Here is a 16,566-nt window from a genome sequence, read left to right on the forward strand (position 1 = left end):
TTACAATACCAGTCCGACTGCCTAAACACTGCGCGAAACCCCTGCGTTGCGCAAGACGTGACACCAAGGGCAACTGGGCATGCATTCCTTCGTTCTGCATAAAGCCGACGCTTGGCTAGCATGGCAGCGGCGCGAGGCGGCACGCGTATGGGCAGGACCAGACCGAAAAAAAGGTTTGCACTGCCGAGAAGGAAGCCGTTGACTGGAAAATATGGCGTTCTCCAATGTGAGACTGCGGGATTGGGCTCACTGAAAGTAGTACACAACCGGGCCGAAACGGCTTTTATACCCATGTCACGCGGCCTCTGTAATGTTATCAACTGCGAATGACATTCGTCGTTAATGCCATTTTTGTTGCTGCACACGGCATAGTGAATGACATTTGCAACAAATGACATTTGTCCGTTGAACGTGTTCGCCTGTTAAAATAGGTACCCTCTCTCTGTTCTCCAATGTGCAAGATTCATATACAGAAACTCGAACACTCAGGATTATGTCTTGTGCCGAAGCAGCTCCCTGTTGCCCTTGTCGGACCTGCCTAGGTAGCTTCCAGCCAAATATGAAGGCACTTGGTAGCGATAAAACACTATGCGCCTGCGACAAATTGCTGTAGCGTATTTTTTTAGTGTTTTAAACCGTGATGTAATCTTTACAATAATTTGAGAATTCGGGAGTCCGTAGCCAAGCCTTTACGATAAGAAAACTTCATTTTCGAAGTTGGGGCAATCCCAACGTGTTCGCACCATCCACTTCTTTGTCGTCTTTTACTTATTGTGACAACGGCACAGAGGACGCACACCGCCGCGATTATGCTGACGGTGCAATTGAAGTCATTACTACTTAATTTTAACGAGATAACACGCAAGGACGCAAACACAGCTGTGGTGAGAGCACCCGCTTGTCAGCAGATGTGTCGGACTAGCTGCACAATTTAAGGGAGCCACCGCCGCCACAGTGCAGTACTACGGTGCTTGTCTGTTTACCCGAATATCGCAGGTTCTATCCTAGCGGCGGCGGTGGCATTTCAATGGAGCCAACATGCTAGAGGCCCGTCTACTGAGCGAGGCCAGTGCGCGTCAAAAAAAAAAAAAAAAAAAAAAAACAGGGGTTCAGAGCTTCAAAATTCCTCATTAACCGCATAGGTGGCTACAAGGTTAGAGCGTCCGCTTGTAATGTGGGAGGTACCGGGTTGGACTCCCAGTGCCGACCGGGAACCCACCGGTTTTCCTCAATGGGTGGAGGAGTACACTGACCTGGCACTCGGGTTTTTCTGGGTACCCATCACGAAAGGTAGCCCCATAAGATTTCGCAAAGACGCCTGGGGGTACTTTAACTACGACAGCCTTGGTGAAATAGTTGAGCATATATACCGCTACTATGGGAGGCCGAGAATTGCTGCCGCCAGACACTTACTGCCTAAATAGGCACAAGCGCTTTTCTGGCCTGGTGCTAGCCAGAACGAAGCTATTGTCGCTTGGAAAGGCACCCACCCTATGGGCAATTGGCGGCGTAGAGCTGCTAGACCTGAACCTAATGTCATCCTCTTCCTTTCTTTTTGCACATAGAACCTATAATATATTATTGAAGCACGCAACCTAATTTGGCGTGATTGCATGCGATTCAAAATTTGGATTATGTAAAATTCTTTACAGCATTGTATTTGATATCAAGAACAAAGTACTGCTGTTAATTACTCTTGCTATGGTAATAATGAGAACTAACAGACGATAATGTCAGAGAAAGTATAGGTGTCGGGATTGGAAGTAATCGTAATGTAATGTGAAAAAAGAAAAGTGGACGAAAAGATAACTTGCCACCGGCAGGAAGGTCACAAATGGTATGTGGTTCGAGGCTTAGATGGAGACCAGTTCCTTATAAATGAGGTATTTTGTAGGTTCTGTACCTGGAGTGATTCCTGGCAACTATCCACTAACCTAACGAAGACAGTCTTTATGACTTTTCCCAATAATTTTCAGCCGTTACGCTTTCATTACGTTTACAGTGGAACTAATATTACACACGTTGATGAGTTTAAATACCTTGGGGTGACCTTCACACATAACTTAAAATGGCAGAAACATATAGATCGCATTCATTCGAAAGCCCTTTGTAAATTATTCTACTTCAATCGTGCATTGAAGGATGTCACTAAAGACTGCAAATTAACTGCATACAAAACCCTAATCAGGCCAATCTTGGAGTACGCATCGGTTGTCTGGTCCCCATACTTCTCTTGTGACGTAGCCAAGTTGGAATCTTTGCAAAGAAAAGCCATAAGGTTCATATACAGCAGATACAATTGCCTCTTCTCTCCTTCTTCCCACGAACATATTCTGCACTTGAAACACCATCACACCGACGCAAGTGCGAATGGCTGATCACTTTACACAAAATTGTACATGAATAATTCGTAATCACGGCCCCAGTTTCATTTGTGAAGCGTCCTACTCGAGCTACCCGAAGCTGTCACCCCCTTAATCTTATCTCTTTTCGCTCACGTTTAAATAGCTTTAAATACTCTTTTTTCACATCCACTGTCGAACAATGAAATGATCTAGACGGCGCACTTCGCCAGTTACCTCGCACTCAATTTGCAGAAAAAATTTATGAGCCCATGCCCCTGGAGTCCTAAATGAATGGTGCGTATTTGTATTTTTATATTTTTTGTATATTTGTGCCATTTAACAAGTGTTATCTGATGCAATGATGATTTGCTACCCGCGCATTTGCATATACTTTTATATGCTTGTTATATATGCTTTTTATATGCTTTTTATATGCTTGTTAATTCACGTAATTTAGCGATCATTTTGTATGCTAATTTGTTTCATGTTATGTCTGATTTCCAAGCAAATTTTGTACCCACCCCTGCAATGTCTCTCAGTGAAACGGCAGTATTTGTAAACAAATAGAAAGTTAAGTTGTTTGTTGTTGAAGTGCTGCATCGCGTTTATTCTTCATTTCTTAATATTTAGTTTTATTTTCCACTTTACCTTCCTTTTAGCGGAAGCTAAATGTGAAGTCAGAGACCCAAAGCAGCTAGCGGATGTGAGATGAAACCGATAATATGGCCAGAAGTAAGACGTCTCGGATCGAATTGTGAATTTATCAATGTCATGTTGCTCTTTTAGCCGTATTTTTTCCCCTTTATGAGTATTTTTCTATAAGAAATCGGACACCGGACGTCATCACAGCACTTTGCAGTACGGAGGCTGATTTCATTTTATTACCCCATATAAGAAGCAAACAAAAACAAATTTTTATTACTCTTTTTATTACATTTTCTTTTCTTGTTTCACAAGTGTCGGGTACAACAAGGATAGCCCGGCGGTGTGCCAGTCACTTCTCGGCCTTTCTGGCAGCCGGGTACTGAAGCTCTTTCTCGAAGTAGAACGAGTCTCTCTCCACTGGGCGGATTGTCTGCTCGCGTTTCACGCCATAGTTCTCGGTGCTGGTGGTGACTGTAGTCTGCTGGCCTTCTTTAGCATTTCGCTGCACTGAAACAGACATTGAAAGTCCAAGTCGTTCACGTCTGCACTCTTCACAAAAAGCGCCACGACTTTCTCACTAGCAGCAATCCCTAGAGGATGCCCGCTTGGCTGAGTGGTCAATATATTCTATATATCTACTCTATCCTTTGCTGATCTAATGCTTTACTCCCTTTCTTATGCTGAGCTGTGGTACTTCCTTGTGATCCACCTAATACTGCACCATGCTTCTCCTTCGGAGCCAAGTCTTTGCTTCCCCGTGTCTTACAACGGCAATAATCACGTCGCAATGGCCTTCAGCAACCGGAGATTTGATTGACATGTGGGATTTAACGTCCCAAAGCCACCATATGATTATGAGAGACGCCGTAGTGTAGGGCTCCGGAAATTTCGACCACCTGGGGTTCTTTAACTTGCATGGGCCGACACACATGGGCCTACAACATTTCCGCCTCCGTCGGAAATGCAGCCCCCGCAGCTGGGTTCGAACCCGTGACCTGCGGGTCAGCAGCCGAGTACCTTAGCCACTAGACCACCACGGCGGGGCATTCAGCAACCGTAGAACGAGCGTGGTATGCGTAACGTGGCACCATGCATTCCGCTCCATTTAGTGTGAATACATCGTCATTAATATAATGTGATTACCTCAAAGCTTGTTGTAGCCTTGCTCGTTATTGCAATCATCATCGTAGTGATAAGCTAGCCCAATAGGACAACAAAGGTCTCTGGGAGTGACTAAACAACAGGAGTTAATAAACACTCTCGTCTTATAAAGAATGCTTTGGTTTGTTGTTTAACTGCCAACCCTGGAGACTGTTTCGTGCCTTTTTTTCAGCTCTGCATGAGGTCATTGTAGCAGCAAGACAACGGAGACCAGTCATGGAAATGGATGAAAAAGTAGCGAAAATGCCAAGTTGTGCAACTTCTGACATCGACAATTACAAACGAAACGAAAATGTAGTTAAAATGCCTAGTCATGCAACTACTGATGCTGGTGAAGAGGCCACAAAGGTTCTTTCATTAGTAAACTTGCACCTCATCATGGCAAAGTAGCATAATGCAGGACAATAAGTACAAGTGCAGAAATTAATAATGAGTGCAGCTGCTGAGAGGCAGCCGCACTCATTCGGGGTCTCACCGCTGCGGCACTACGTCACCAGGCGGACGCTTGAAAGACCCCTAAATTAACCACAGTTTGAAATTGAGTTCAGGCGTTGAAGCTGTACATGAGTCTACAGAAAATGCTAGCGCAGTCATACGTTCCTGATGATCGAAATACGGTTGTTGCCGTTTCGCCGTTTCCTTATTTTTGTCGGCTCGTCTCTCCACCTATACGAGCGCTCCTCCTCGCCTTGTGAAAGAGAGAGAGAGCGCGCGCGCGCCTTTCGCTCGTGATAACTACGTTTGCCAAAGTTAAAATTTGGGGTGCTTTTTTTTTCACTGTCAAGCACAATGCTCAGTAATAGTCCTTGCTAATCACGACTTAAGTGAGCTTGCTGACAGGTATCGCTACCACACTGGCGCGCGCGCCATTAAGTCGTTTTGTATGATTCACTTTACGTTGATAGTGTCCGTTTGTGCGGTCCCATTTTCTTTTATGTTTTCATTTTCTTCCATTTATTTCATGTTTGCACGCCTAGTCTTAGTTGATGACGAATCTTTTTCTAAAGGAGATAACTGCATAGAAATTGTTGTGTTCGAGAAACATTGCGTGAGATATCGTTATGTTTTCATTGCCTCGTGAAAGTCGCCCGAAATGTAGCGATCGCAGACTAATTTTGGAGCGTGCTACCTGAAAGCTTGGAAGGTGTCAGGCACAAGATCGGGAAAGCAACCTTGCAATATTATCGTCTGTTGTTTGCACAAGTGCATATTATTTCAGATGAAAAGGTGTCAAGTAAGAGGCACACCAGGTAGGCTGAATTTTGTGATAGACGCCTTATTACCAACGCAATTATGTGGCATAATTTTCAATGTGTTAGCTGGAGCACTACAATTTTCTTATTCGAAGTATATTATGCGTATTAGAGAAGCCCAAATAGCACTCGTTGAGCAAGGAACTTAGTTGAAGGTCTGTAAAAGCAGTTCTTTTTTGTAATGTTCACGTTGTGGTGTTTCCCGGCTGCACATTTTGTTGGCGTACTATGGTAGTGTGCATTAAAAATAACGTAGAAGCACTTCGGTGGCAAAAACATGATTTCATTATGAGGCACGCTGTAGTGGGTGACCATATGTAATTTTTTTACCACCTTGTATTCTATTAAGTGTAGCTCAATTCAAAGAGACACTGAGGAGAAAAACGGTTTTTCTCTTTTTAATACATTATTGTTTCTTAATTACAAAATACACCTCCTCAATGCAAGAAGACGCTTGTTAGGCGAGAAAAAGCGCAAAAAGTGAATTTTGGTGGCGACGCTACTTTAAATTTACCGCAACTAACAAAGTTACTTGACGTCATAGATTTTGGCGTTGTCTAATACGTCCTACAATTTAGATAATCTACAAATGAAATAGGCTCATCTCTCAGGGATTGCAGACTTCATCTACCAGGTTTCAACAAATTTAGGTAAGCCAAACTCTTCAAGATACAATAAATACACTTCGAAACCCGCGACGTCACGCGTGGAGATTTCAGGGAGAAATTTAAAAATGAAACTTCAGCCTCGAATTTCTACTTTACTAACTAATCTATGATGCAAAAAAACTGTTATTATAGTTCTCGCTGTACAGCTTATCAATATAAACAGAATGGTTGTTTTACTTTATTGCCTCTTTAAACACAAATGTCTTTTATAAATAATATTATTATTTGTTATGCATTTCGCTTCCATCAAAACGCAGCACTGTGACAATTAGGACTGATCTTGCATCTTGGAGCTTAGCGGTGCCGCAGCTCAGCAACTAAGCGTCTACGGTTACAAGAAGTTGCGTTCTTTGACAAAGACTACTGTTACACAATTTATCGTGGTAACTGAGAGGTCGTATCAGATAGATAGAAATTCAAGTCACCTCCATGCCACTTGCAGTGGCACGAGACGTCTTCACACCACCACTCGATGTTTGGCCTTCCAATGTAGATCCTGTAGCATGCTGCTTCACATCCGGTAGGGGTGCACACTGAAAATGAAGTAAACGACAGAACGAATCAGTGAAGAGAAAGGGAACCTATTGAAACATTAAAAAAAGCTTCAATTACCTATCAAGAAAATTTCAAAGCTTCGTTCCTCCTTATCTTTTTGCATGTGGAACAGAATTGCTACTTTATTATCATTAACATAATATATTTATTAGTAGAGGCTCGTTAGATATCAGCCAACGAAAATATCATCGGGCACATGAAAAGTGCTATAGCAATTGAAACTCGATCAAACAAACTGATTGGGACCCTCTAATGATTTTATTAGATCGCGAAGTTCGCAATCGCGAGAAATAGATCTTTCAATTTTTCAAAACCTAGAATTATAATGCTGCGACAACTAAATGCCACCACGTGAATGTTATTGCCAACAATCTACTCCTGCGCATGTGTAGAGGCCGCGAGGTCAGCCCGAGGGTTGCTCTCACACGAGGCCTCCAATGCCACGTGGACATAGGGAGCACCATGCTATGCAGGCCACATGCCCGTGGCCAGGAATGTTTTTTGGGGAGGAGAAATTTAATGAAGGCCTTGAACACCAGTTTTATTTATTCCCTGTAAAACGCTTCCCTCTGTCCGAATTTTGGGGAAGAGGGCATGGTCACTCTCTCCGGCTACGGGTCTGGCAGGCCAGAAAGGTGGTTACACTAAACGATGACGGGGGAAACAAACGCACACACGTGAGGAACAGCTGAAGTGATTTTGGTGGGAAAGGCAGAGCACGAACGTTGCAAGAGGACAATTTGTCTAGAGTAACTGATAAATACTAGGCTAGTTGTCATCATCATCAGCAGCAGCAGCCTGACTACGCCCGCTGTAGAGCAAAGGCCTCTCCCATGATCGTCCAATCAACCCAGTCTTGTGCTTTTCGTTGCCATATTATACCTGCGAACTTTTTAATCTCATCGGCCCACCTGACTATACTGTTTCAATTTCGTCCGTATGCTTTCTCTAGGAATCCATACAGTTATCCTTAATGACCAATGGTTATCCTGCCTACGTGCTACGCGCCCGGCCCATGTAAATTTCTTTTTCTTGATTTCAGCCATGGTATCTTTAACCCTGGCTTGTTCCCTGACCCACTCTGCTCTCTTCTTGACGCTTAAGGTTACACCTATCATTTTCCTTTCCATCGCTCGCTGCGTTGCCCTCAATAAAGCTGAACCCTTTTTGTAAGCCTCCAGATTTCTTCTCCATCGGTAAGTACCGGCAAGATGCAGCTGTTATATATTTTTCTGTTGAGGGTTAGTGGCAGATCACCGTTCACGATTTGAAAACGCCTGTCGAAGGTTACTCAACCCATTCCTAATTCTTCTAATTATTTGACTCTCATAATTGGGCTCACGAGTTGCTACCTGTCTTAAGTGGATATATTTCTATACAACTTCCAGTGTCTTTCCACCTATCGCGAAGCGCTGTTTTCTGCCGATACTGTTGCACAATACCTAAGTTGTGTGCAGATTGACGCATCTTCACGGTACCAAGACGCTGTGTCGCACTCATAGACGCATTTAATGTATACGTGACATACAGCGTTATAATTTGCGTGGACACAAACAGAATCATTCGCTCATTACGTTAGGCATATTTTGTAACACAGTATATTTCGTAGTACAGGTTAACCCGCGGTTGATAATGAAATAAACTGGCGATATGTGATTGCTAAGTGTGGAGAGTGAAATATCGAGATGCGATTAAAAACTCATTCATGCAAACGAAACGTTTTGATATGTAGGGTTTACCGTCCCAGAACCACCATATAATTATGAGAGACGCCGTAGTGGAGAGCTGCGGAAATTTAGACCACCTGCGTTCTTTAACGTGCACCCAAATCTGAGCACAATATTTCCTACAACATTTCCGCCTCCATCGGAAATGCAGCCGCCGCTGCCATGATTCAATTACGCGGCCTGGGAGCCAGCAGCCGAGTACCTTAGCCACTAGACCACCACGGTAGGGCAAACGAAACGTTTTGCAGCCATGGTATTTTAAACTTCTTTAAATCTATTGAGTATGTCGGCATTTTTGTAGGTTGCTCGAAATATACACTGATATTCCATATGCACCCTCCGATCGCCCGCAGGTAACTGGTAAGCGGCTCGCTTTCTATCACGACTAAACAAGTCAGTATACAAGCAATGCTGTGTACTGATAGCTTATCAATTGCTTCGAAAAAGTTCACTCACACTTAACTGGCTACGATTGAAAATCTCTACAAGAAGTAGATATATGCCACCTGGACCGGACGTTGTGCGGTCTAAACATACGAAATAACTCTTACGCTGGTTCCAAGTGCAGATGCAGGAGTCTTCTGCGCATTTGTACTGTAGGCCGTCTTCATGTCCGTGCTTTTCTTCACACGTTCCCTTGCACTTGTCCAGGCGACACACTGAGTGGCGAAAATAACCATGCATGATCAATGGTGGAATTTCAGGTTTCAAGTTGGATTCATCGTTCCCGAAAAACTCAGGTGCCCTTCTTTTGTCCGGAAACCCACTATCGTGCGTTTAACAATATACCAGCAAAATTTTCTTTAAAAAAACAGCCCTTTCTATATGTCATATACGTTGTTGCTCACGAAAAAAAAATTGCTTGAGACAAGTCATGTCTGTGTAGCTTAGGAACACAATTATTAAAAAAAATAAATATGGGATGGAGATAGTCATGTGCAGGTAGGGTCGGCAGAAAGAGGGCCACATGTTTGAGACGCCTGAAATATTTAAGAGGTCTCGCAGCTGGCAACCGCGGTGCAACCTCTTGTTATAACTACATTAAATTAATAAGGAGCCCAATAGAAATGAAATACATTCATTCTTCAGCATCTGAGGACCACACAATAACATATCGAACAAATACACCGAAAAATATGTGCATGCTGCAAGGCAGCAATAAAAAGCTGTTTATTCTAATGACAATATGAAAACTTAGGCGACTTTTTTTTTACATGAACTTGAGAGAATGTTCTATACATTTACTGTGAGAATATCTACGGTAAATTATCGTAGTTTCTTCGCAACCATGGCACATTTGCTGTTAAAGCGAAGGCTAATTTCGTAGCAAATAGCACAAAGCATCTTAGCGATAACGTCTCTTTGCTTTTCTACTGTTTTTTTGATGCTTTAACCCCATAGAATAACTTTTATAGGGACTAAGAAAAAAAACTTGGACTTTGCGGTGAATGCCAACTGGTGTGTTCTAGGTGATTTTCAAGAACCGCTGTAATATTGTACCCAACAGAAGCTACATAGTGAGACGAGTGGTTTAATTTAAAGAAGCGCGATTTATTAACAATCGCATCGCGCGCACCAAACTGTCAAACACGAAGCGTTTGAGATAAATATTCGTAGTTTCTTTCAAGCCAGCTGTGATGTTCTCAGAGCTCTTATGCTGCCATCGTCCATCTGTCCATCTATACATTCATCAATTTCGTCAACCATATATCCATCTATTAACCTTATTATTGACTTATACATTAAAAAAGAGTACCTTTATTTATGTGTGGCACTCTTGATCTCTCTAACCCGTCTAGTGCCAACTCTCACCACTAACATTTATATGACGCGGAATGATGGTATAGCAGTGGGCTTCAACCATCCTGTTGCTTCATGTACTTACTGTCACGATGGTAGCAGCGGCAGCTGCCTCTCTCGTCGCACTTTCCGTAGACATCTCGGTCGTTCCATGTTTCGGAATTCTTCGTGCAAGTGGCATTGCACGATCGTTTGTCGCAGTGCCCGGTTCGCCTATAGGTTAGAGTTATATGGAGTGGTTGTCCAGCATTCTTTCGTAAGAATTGTTGGTAGCACGAAAATAAAGCTGAACTTAAAGAAGTATCTTAACTTTTGCTCTATATTAAAAAATGCTTCCCAGTGTGTATGCCAGTGAGCTGGCCTGGAAGCCTTTGACGTGGGTGCATGTATTTTTGCACGTAGTGCTACAACTACTGCATCAAGGAAAACCAAGGCATACGCTAATATAAAAAGACAATAAGCAGCGAAACACTGTAAAAAATTACACGCAGATTTCTCTCCTGTCTCATAATTTTTCGTTTGCCTGCCTCGACAATGCACCGCCATCTTTTCTACGAATCGACGCCGACATGCGCCACTTTTACATTCTTTCAAACTCCCTCACCTCAAATAATGACGCTAATGGCTTTCATTAACCAATCGTAGTTGCTGAAAGAAATGGAGGGTGCACTTTTTACGCGAAACTGAGAACCTCCCCAGGAGTTGTTCAAGTACGAGTCCTACTTGGGCGACCAAGGTATATGCGTATGTATGAGCGTACTTAGTCAATCCTGACGCTTAAGAATCAATCATTAAGCCCTGAAGCTACACTTCATTTTCTCCGTCTTGTTCGATTTCTTAGTTACCTCGTTTAAGTAGTTTAAACGACGCGATACGTGCGAGGAGGTGAGGAAGCATATCCGAATGCCTCCGTGTACAACTTAATTGTATAGTAGCCAACGCAGCACGTGCTTATTTAACGTGCCTCACCTTTCTTTCTTTCTCTCTCTTTAGAACTCTTGGAGTGAATAGGAATGTCTGTGATGAATTCATCTACCCGTTTCTTTTATTTTTTTTCCTTTGAAGTAAAAACACTACAGGAGGGATCCCAGTCGTGCTCATTGGTATTTCATCTTGATGAAGAGCAAATCATTTAAATCGTGTTGTTTTATATGTCTATATATCTTCTATTTTATTTCTTTGTTTCTGCGCAGCAGTCTACATCCGTTCAAGCCCTAGGGCGCACATGGCTAATTGACTTCATTTTCTTTTTTTTTTTTGGGGGGGGGGAGAATTGAAACACACCACGTGCCCATGTCGCACACTCCTGGCTATATATACTAAGTATATGATATTGCTTGCACTGCAACAAGAGATGGCTCATGCAGTTGCTCGCAAGTAATACACATATATTAAAATTTGTTATGATATGATTCTATTGGCACTCACTAAAATGAAAAGAATGTGAACTTGAATGACCACTTCTTCATTAAAGCCACGTTTGCAATAGCTCCGAAGACCTGTAGACGCCTCATGAGACAATGTATATGTAATGAACATGCGTGGAAGACCGCAACTGCAGCACATCTTAACAAATGGCATACTTAGCTGCAGAACATGTTTTAGTCGAAATGCGATACGCATGTTTTGCTGCATAGCGCACTTTCACCAGGTTGACTGGTTTTGTCACAGTGAAACCACGCCAGGCTGACTATACTACACTGAGGTTTCAATTATTTGTGTGAACAAATTTTCTCGAACTTCAGGATAACGTTAGTTACAGCTAAACACATCTTTCAAGTGACTATCGGAGTAAAAAGAATTGGTAAGGCAGCTCATTCAAAGGCACCAGATGAAATGAAGGCAATGCGGCATTTATGCGTCCTGTTTCAAAATTAGAGAGTGCCTGCGTTTTTGGAGTTGAACTAAAGGAGCCCAATAGAAGCCGGCGTTAACTAAGGGCCTTACTGTAAAAAGCGGGAATAAATCAAATTGCGAATTACTCGTTTTGCTTTCCTTGCTGCTTCTCTGAAATTGAACATGCAAAAGATGGTTCCCAGTCACGGAATATCACAAGGAAAGTACGATTGCATTTGCCTTCAAAAATAATAAAGCGCCCGTCTCAATCTGCTTACGTCAAACCTGGTGCGCCGTGACTCAGCACGATGCTGACGTGGACGACCATCAAAGTACATGCAAAACGAAACATGGTGGCACCACCGCGGCCTCTTGTTACTTATCCGTGACCAGGGCTGCAAATAAGAACGGTTCAAACGTCACAATGCAAGAAAACGAACGTAAAGCATAATGTAATACTTGACAGGCTATGAGTTCTCCAAAATGTATAGTACAGCTGCTGCCGAGTGGGGTGAGACAAAGATCTGAGCGTGAATATTACAGCAGTATTTATTTTAAAAATTAATGAATAAACGATACTCGGCGAAAAGCTACCGCTTCATCACAAGCCCAATCCACAAACATGTTCTGCACTTGCCCTTCAGGTCCGTGAAGAGAGTAGGGCTTCAAATTAATTTGAACGACATGTTGTTCTTTAGCAAGCGAATAAACTTAGGTGGAATCAAAAACTGGGGACGTTGTTTCCTTGATTCCCACCCACAGCAGCCGTGTTTCGAAGGGGGAGTGACGTTTACACTCCTATTTACTGATGGCGTAGTACTTCGACAATCCCAGCACGTCGAAGCCGACCCGAATACGTTCATATGGCTTATCTAACAATGAAGCCCTGTTTTAAGTAAAGCATGTTGTTTATAAATTGAAGTATGTTGCACCGATAACTCCAAACGTATTCTTGTAAGAGTAATGTAAACGTTTCCTTTCCTTAATGTTTGAAAGCACATATGGTCGAAACGCTAGTCACTCACATAAAATGAAATTTTATGAGCAGAAGCAACGCAGTTATACGAGTGATTGTCCCACTGGAAGAGCAAGTAGGCAACTGAATTAATTCATATGTCCCATTGTATTATGTGGTCAGTGATGCCGAGACCTAAATATACACCCCTTCCAATAAAAGCGGTTCGTAAAGGCTGGCAGCTGCGTTGGTACGCCAACAGTAACTCTGACACGTTAGTATCTTCACGGCTGTACTCTCCTTCCAGACACATTTCTACGGATCTTAGTAACCTTCGACATACTTATTCTACTCATTAGTATGAGAACTATGAAAGTAGATCGGACACAATTAACGTAACTATACGAAAACACTTACGATTGCTCGTGGCTAAAAAAGATGCATGGCTGATGTGAGAGAAGAGACAGTCTTGTCTTGTCACCTACAAGATCATGGCTCATACCCACAAGGGGGATTGGCCACACTGTACTTTATAATGTAAATTTTTTACACAACGCTTGCTTAAATGGTGCAGCGTTTGGTGCCGACAATTATGACGTGAGAACATGGCACATGCCCCTCTACAAGGAAGTGGAACAGTTTAGTGGTGTTTATTGTGCTGAAAATTTGACAAAAATATTACGTATCCAGTACTTTTATATGCAACACTTTGCACATTTTAGCTGAACATCTCTATTTATGTATTTAGACGAACATCCCGATGAGAAAAACATGATGATGCTTTGCATAATTATTAAACAGCGCTTTTACGATTTATTTGCGTGATTGTTATTGTACCGGGTGCCCTAGCTATCTGTTTCCAGTGCTCGAAAATATGCCGACGCACTATATGATGATGCGACCATACGCATGTTTATCGCTATTGCCTGGAGCACGTCACACTATTTCTGGTGTTTTTATTTTTGAATTAGGCATACCTAAATAACTTTTGCAGAAGCTGGGCGAAGAATTTCAGTGAGCAAGTTGCAGATCAGTTCGTGAACCGTCCTATAAGGTCTTAAATCGAGGAGTTATTTTTTTCTACTCACTCTAGAAGCCCGCGAAATAGAAAGTACCACGTGACATGCCCGTTTTCGAGCCTTTATGTTTCCACTGCAGCGTTTCTTGAAAACGCTAGAAGGACACAGCGGTTCTCGCTCATGCTGCCGCTCGCAAAACGTGCACCATCGCACAGTCGCCCCAATCACCGCTCCCCTGTCGAAGCAGCACACCCGGCCAAATGTTTCAGCCTTCTCCACGCTATAGACGTTATGAAGCACGGAAGGGGCTTATAAAACAATATACTGACAATGACAGGATTCGCTTCAGCCATGAAATGTTGGACGCACGAACGGACGGGCGCATGGACCCTTAGATGGACGCCCAAGGGGACGCACGAGCGGACGCATGGACGGTTGCACGGACGGACAGAAGCGAGAACGAAAAGACGGACGGAAGCGCGGATGATCTGACGGATGCTTCTCCCTACTAATCATCATGCTCTCCATAGATATGCTGTGATTTTTTTTTCTTATTCTCGTAGCGTATAATTCGCGCTTAGAATTATCACTTTTGCAACACAAGTCAACTCGCCCAGCTAAAAGCTTTATTGAATGTCATGTTCCCTACACGAGCAGCTTCCTTTTCCCAGGGCATCCATGCCAGCAGGAACGAATGACTGATAGGGCCCAAAGCCACCGTGGCCGCTTAACGATTTCGTTTCTCGACTGCTGGCCTGAAAGGCTCGGGTTAGATGCCGACCGTGGCGCACGCATCTCGACAGAAGTGGAATGCTATAAGCCCACGTACTGTACGGTGTCCGCGTCTTATAAAAACCAAGTTGGTCGAAATTGTCCGTAGCCCTTACTTGTAGTGTCTTTTACGGGCTCCGTCAATTTAGGACGTTACATTCCGTTCACAACCTAAATAGCTCCTAGAATGTGTTCGCCACCAGTACCTAGCCATCTGCGGGGATGCCTGTGACGATCCTGTGCTGGCCACTTCGGCAGGAGATATCTGGGGTTGATAGTAAGTAAGCTTGTTCTAAACTTGCTTGCTAGTGGAAGCGGATACGATCTATACATCACGATAACACGGATTCAGCAAATTCCACTATAACTTCCCCCTCACAGGAAGACATGGTTCTAGAACCTACTGTCTATCTCTTTTACTTGTATTTTTTTAATATTAAAACACTGTATTTTACTCCAGTATCCGAGAGGGCTTCCTTGAGGTACTCTCGTTACGAATATGACGTTGAAAAAATGTACGAATGACAAAGAAAAACTAGTTCCATCCACGTGAATCTCCTGGAGATAGAACCTCGACCATTCGACCTGCGATAGTAGGTGCTGGGCGCTTTGTCCACTGCGTCGCCGACGCACATCTATACGAGGTTTCACAAACGCAGCTTTAATATGCCTCATGCATTCTCTCACGCACGGTTGTCTTGGGTTGTGAGGCGTTGACACCATCTTTGAGCGGAGAATTTAAATATGGGGCCATGGTACTAATGAACGCCGATGGTGTGCGATTCGGTGTCGATGGAATTCAAACGCTTCGATGCCAACCAAAAAATTGGCCATGCTGGCATTCGAGGATGCCTCCTTGACCTTAATTTAGGTGTTCCTGCCTCTGCCTTTCGCGGCGTGTTATCGCGTGACGGCTCGTTAACAAAGTGGTGAAGCTTCCACATGCTCCAAGGGAACTTCCCTGCCATCCGCTTCTTTAAAGGGGCACTATAGAACAACAATGACTTGGTTTAGGTTAACAAAGATCATTCTGAGAACTCTGATGATATATGTTTAACTATCATAAGTTCATTATTAGCGGAAAAATGAAGGTTGAAGTTTAATTTTTTTATTCGCGCTGAAATCTCCACGTGTCACGTCAAGACTTTCAAAATGTAATTTTGGTATTTTCGAAGCATTGGCTTGACTAAATTCTCTGACACTTCCTATGCTAAGTCTAGGGTACACATGGATGTTAATTCACTTCATTATGATTTAAAGCTATGTAGCACCCAGTATACAGCTCCGAAATTTCTTTCGTCACGGTGTTTTCGGTGGGAATCTCAAAGTAGCGTCGCCAACCACATTTCCTTTTCGAAAGTTTCCTCGCTTACTAAGCCTCATGTCGTGGTAAGCGTAATATTTTCGGGATTGTTAAATCGTACTTAATGAATACCAGAAACATCATTTTGCACTTTTGTGTCCAATTAGGTGTGATAGCACCGACTAATATAACTGCGACAATAAGCCCCACAAACAGGCAATGACACTCACGGTCGAATGTTACGCCTTGGTTGAGGGAGACACACGCCAGCAGGACGCCTTTGCATGTTCATGGCGCGATCTAGTAACCACAGCCTCCCGTGTACCTTAAGTGCAGCTTGGTAGCGTTTGCATGATCAGAGGCTCTGGCTAGGGTATCACTCGGGAGCGCTCATAGTGCGGTTGCTCTCCTGAACTAATGGCACTCTTTGAAGAAATGTATATTGCATACCACTGTTTGTTATTACATAATAATCATACAGACATCCTCGACAAATTTTCGCCGTTGCCGTCATGTTCTGTATAAAGT

The 16,566-nt window shown here is 43.1% G+C and overlaps 1 protein-coding gene across 1 annotated transcript; it reads right to left on the reverse strand.

The window, feature by feature from the left end:
- Nucleotides 1–3,296: 3,296 nt before the first annotated feature.
- LOC119185562 (uncharacterized) lies at nt 3,297–13,454 on the reverse strand. The gene is made up of 6 exons (XM_075894336.1): nt 13,363–13,454; nt 12,269–12,385; nt 10,240–10,367; nt 8,906–9,013; nt 6,498–6,605; nt 3,297–3,497 (listed from the first exon to the last, which is right to left on the reverse strand). Exons 2-6 carry the CDS (start codon nt 12,340–12,342, stop codon nt 3,340–3,342), a joined length of 576 nt encoding a protein of 191 aa, XP_075750451.1. The 5' UTR covers nt 12,343–12,385; nt 13,363–13,454; the 3' UTR covers nt 3,297–3,339.
- Nucleotides 13,455–16,566: the final 3,112 nt, after the last annotated feature.

Source organism: Rhipicephalus microplus, chromosome 5 (assembly GCF_043290135.1).
Source record: "Rhipicephalus microplus isolate Deutch F79 chromosome 5, USDA_Rmic, whole genome shotgun sequence".
NCBI classification, from domain to species: domain Eukaryota; kingdom Metazoa; phylum Arthropoda; class Arachnida; order Ixodida; family Ixodidae; genus Rhipicephalus; species Rhipicephalus microplus.

Coding starts and splice junctions, on each gene's coding strand:
- LOC119185562 (XM_075894336.1), bottom strand. CDS start 12,342: ATGTTTCGTTTTGCATGTACTTTGATGGTCGTCCACGTCAGCATCGTG. Junction 10,368..12,268: donor CACGGCGCACCAGGTTTGAC/GTAAGCAGATTG, acceptor TCTAACCTATAG/GCGAACCGGGCACTGCGACA. Junction 3,498..6,497: donor CCACTGCAAGTGGCATGGAG/GTGACTTGAATT, acceptor TGTCTGTTTCAG/TGCAGCGAAATGCTAAAGAA.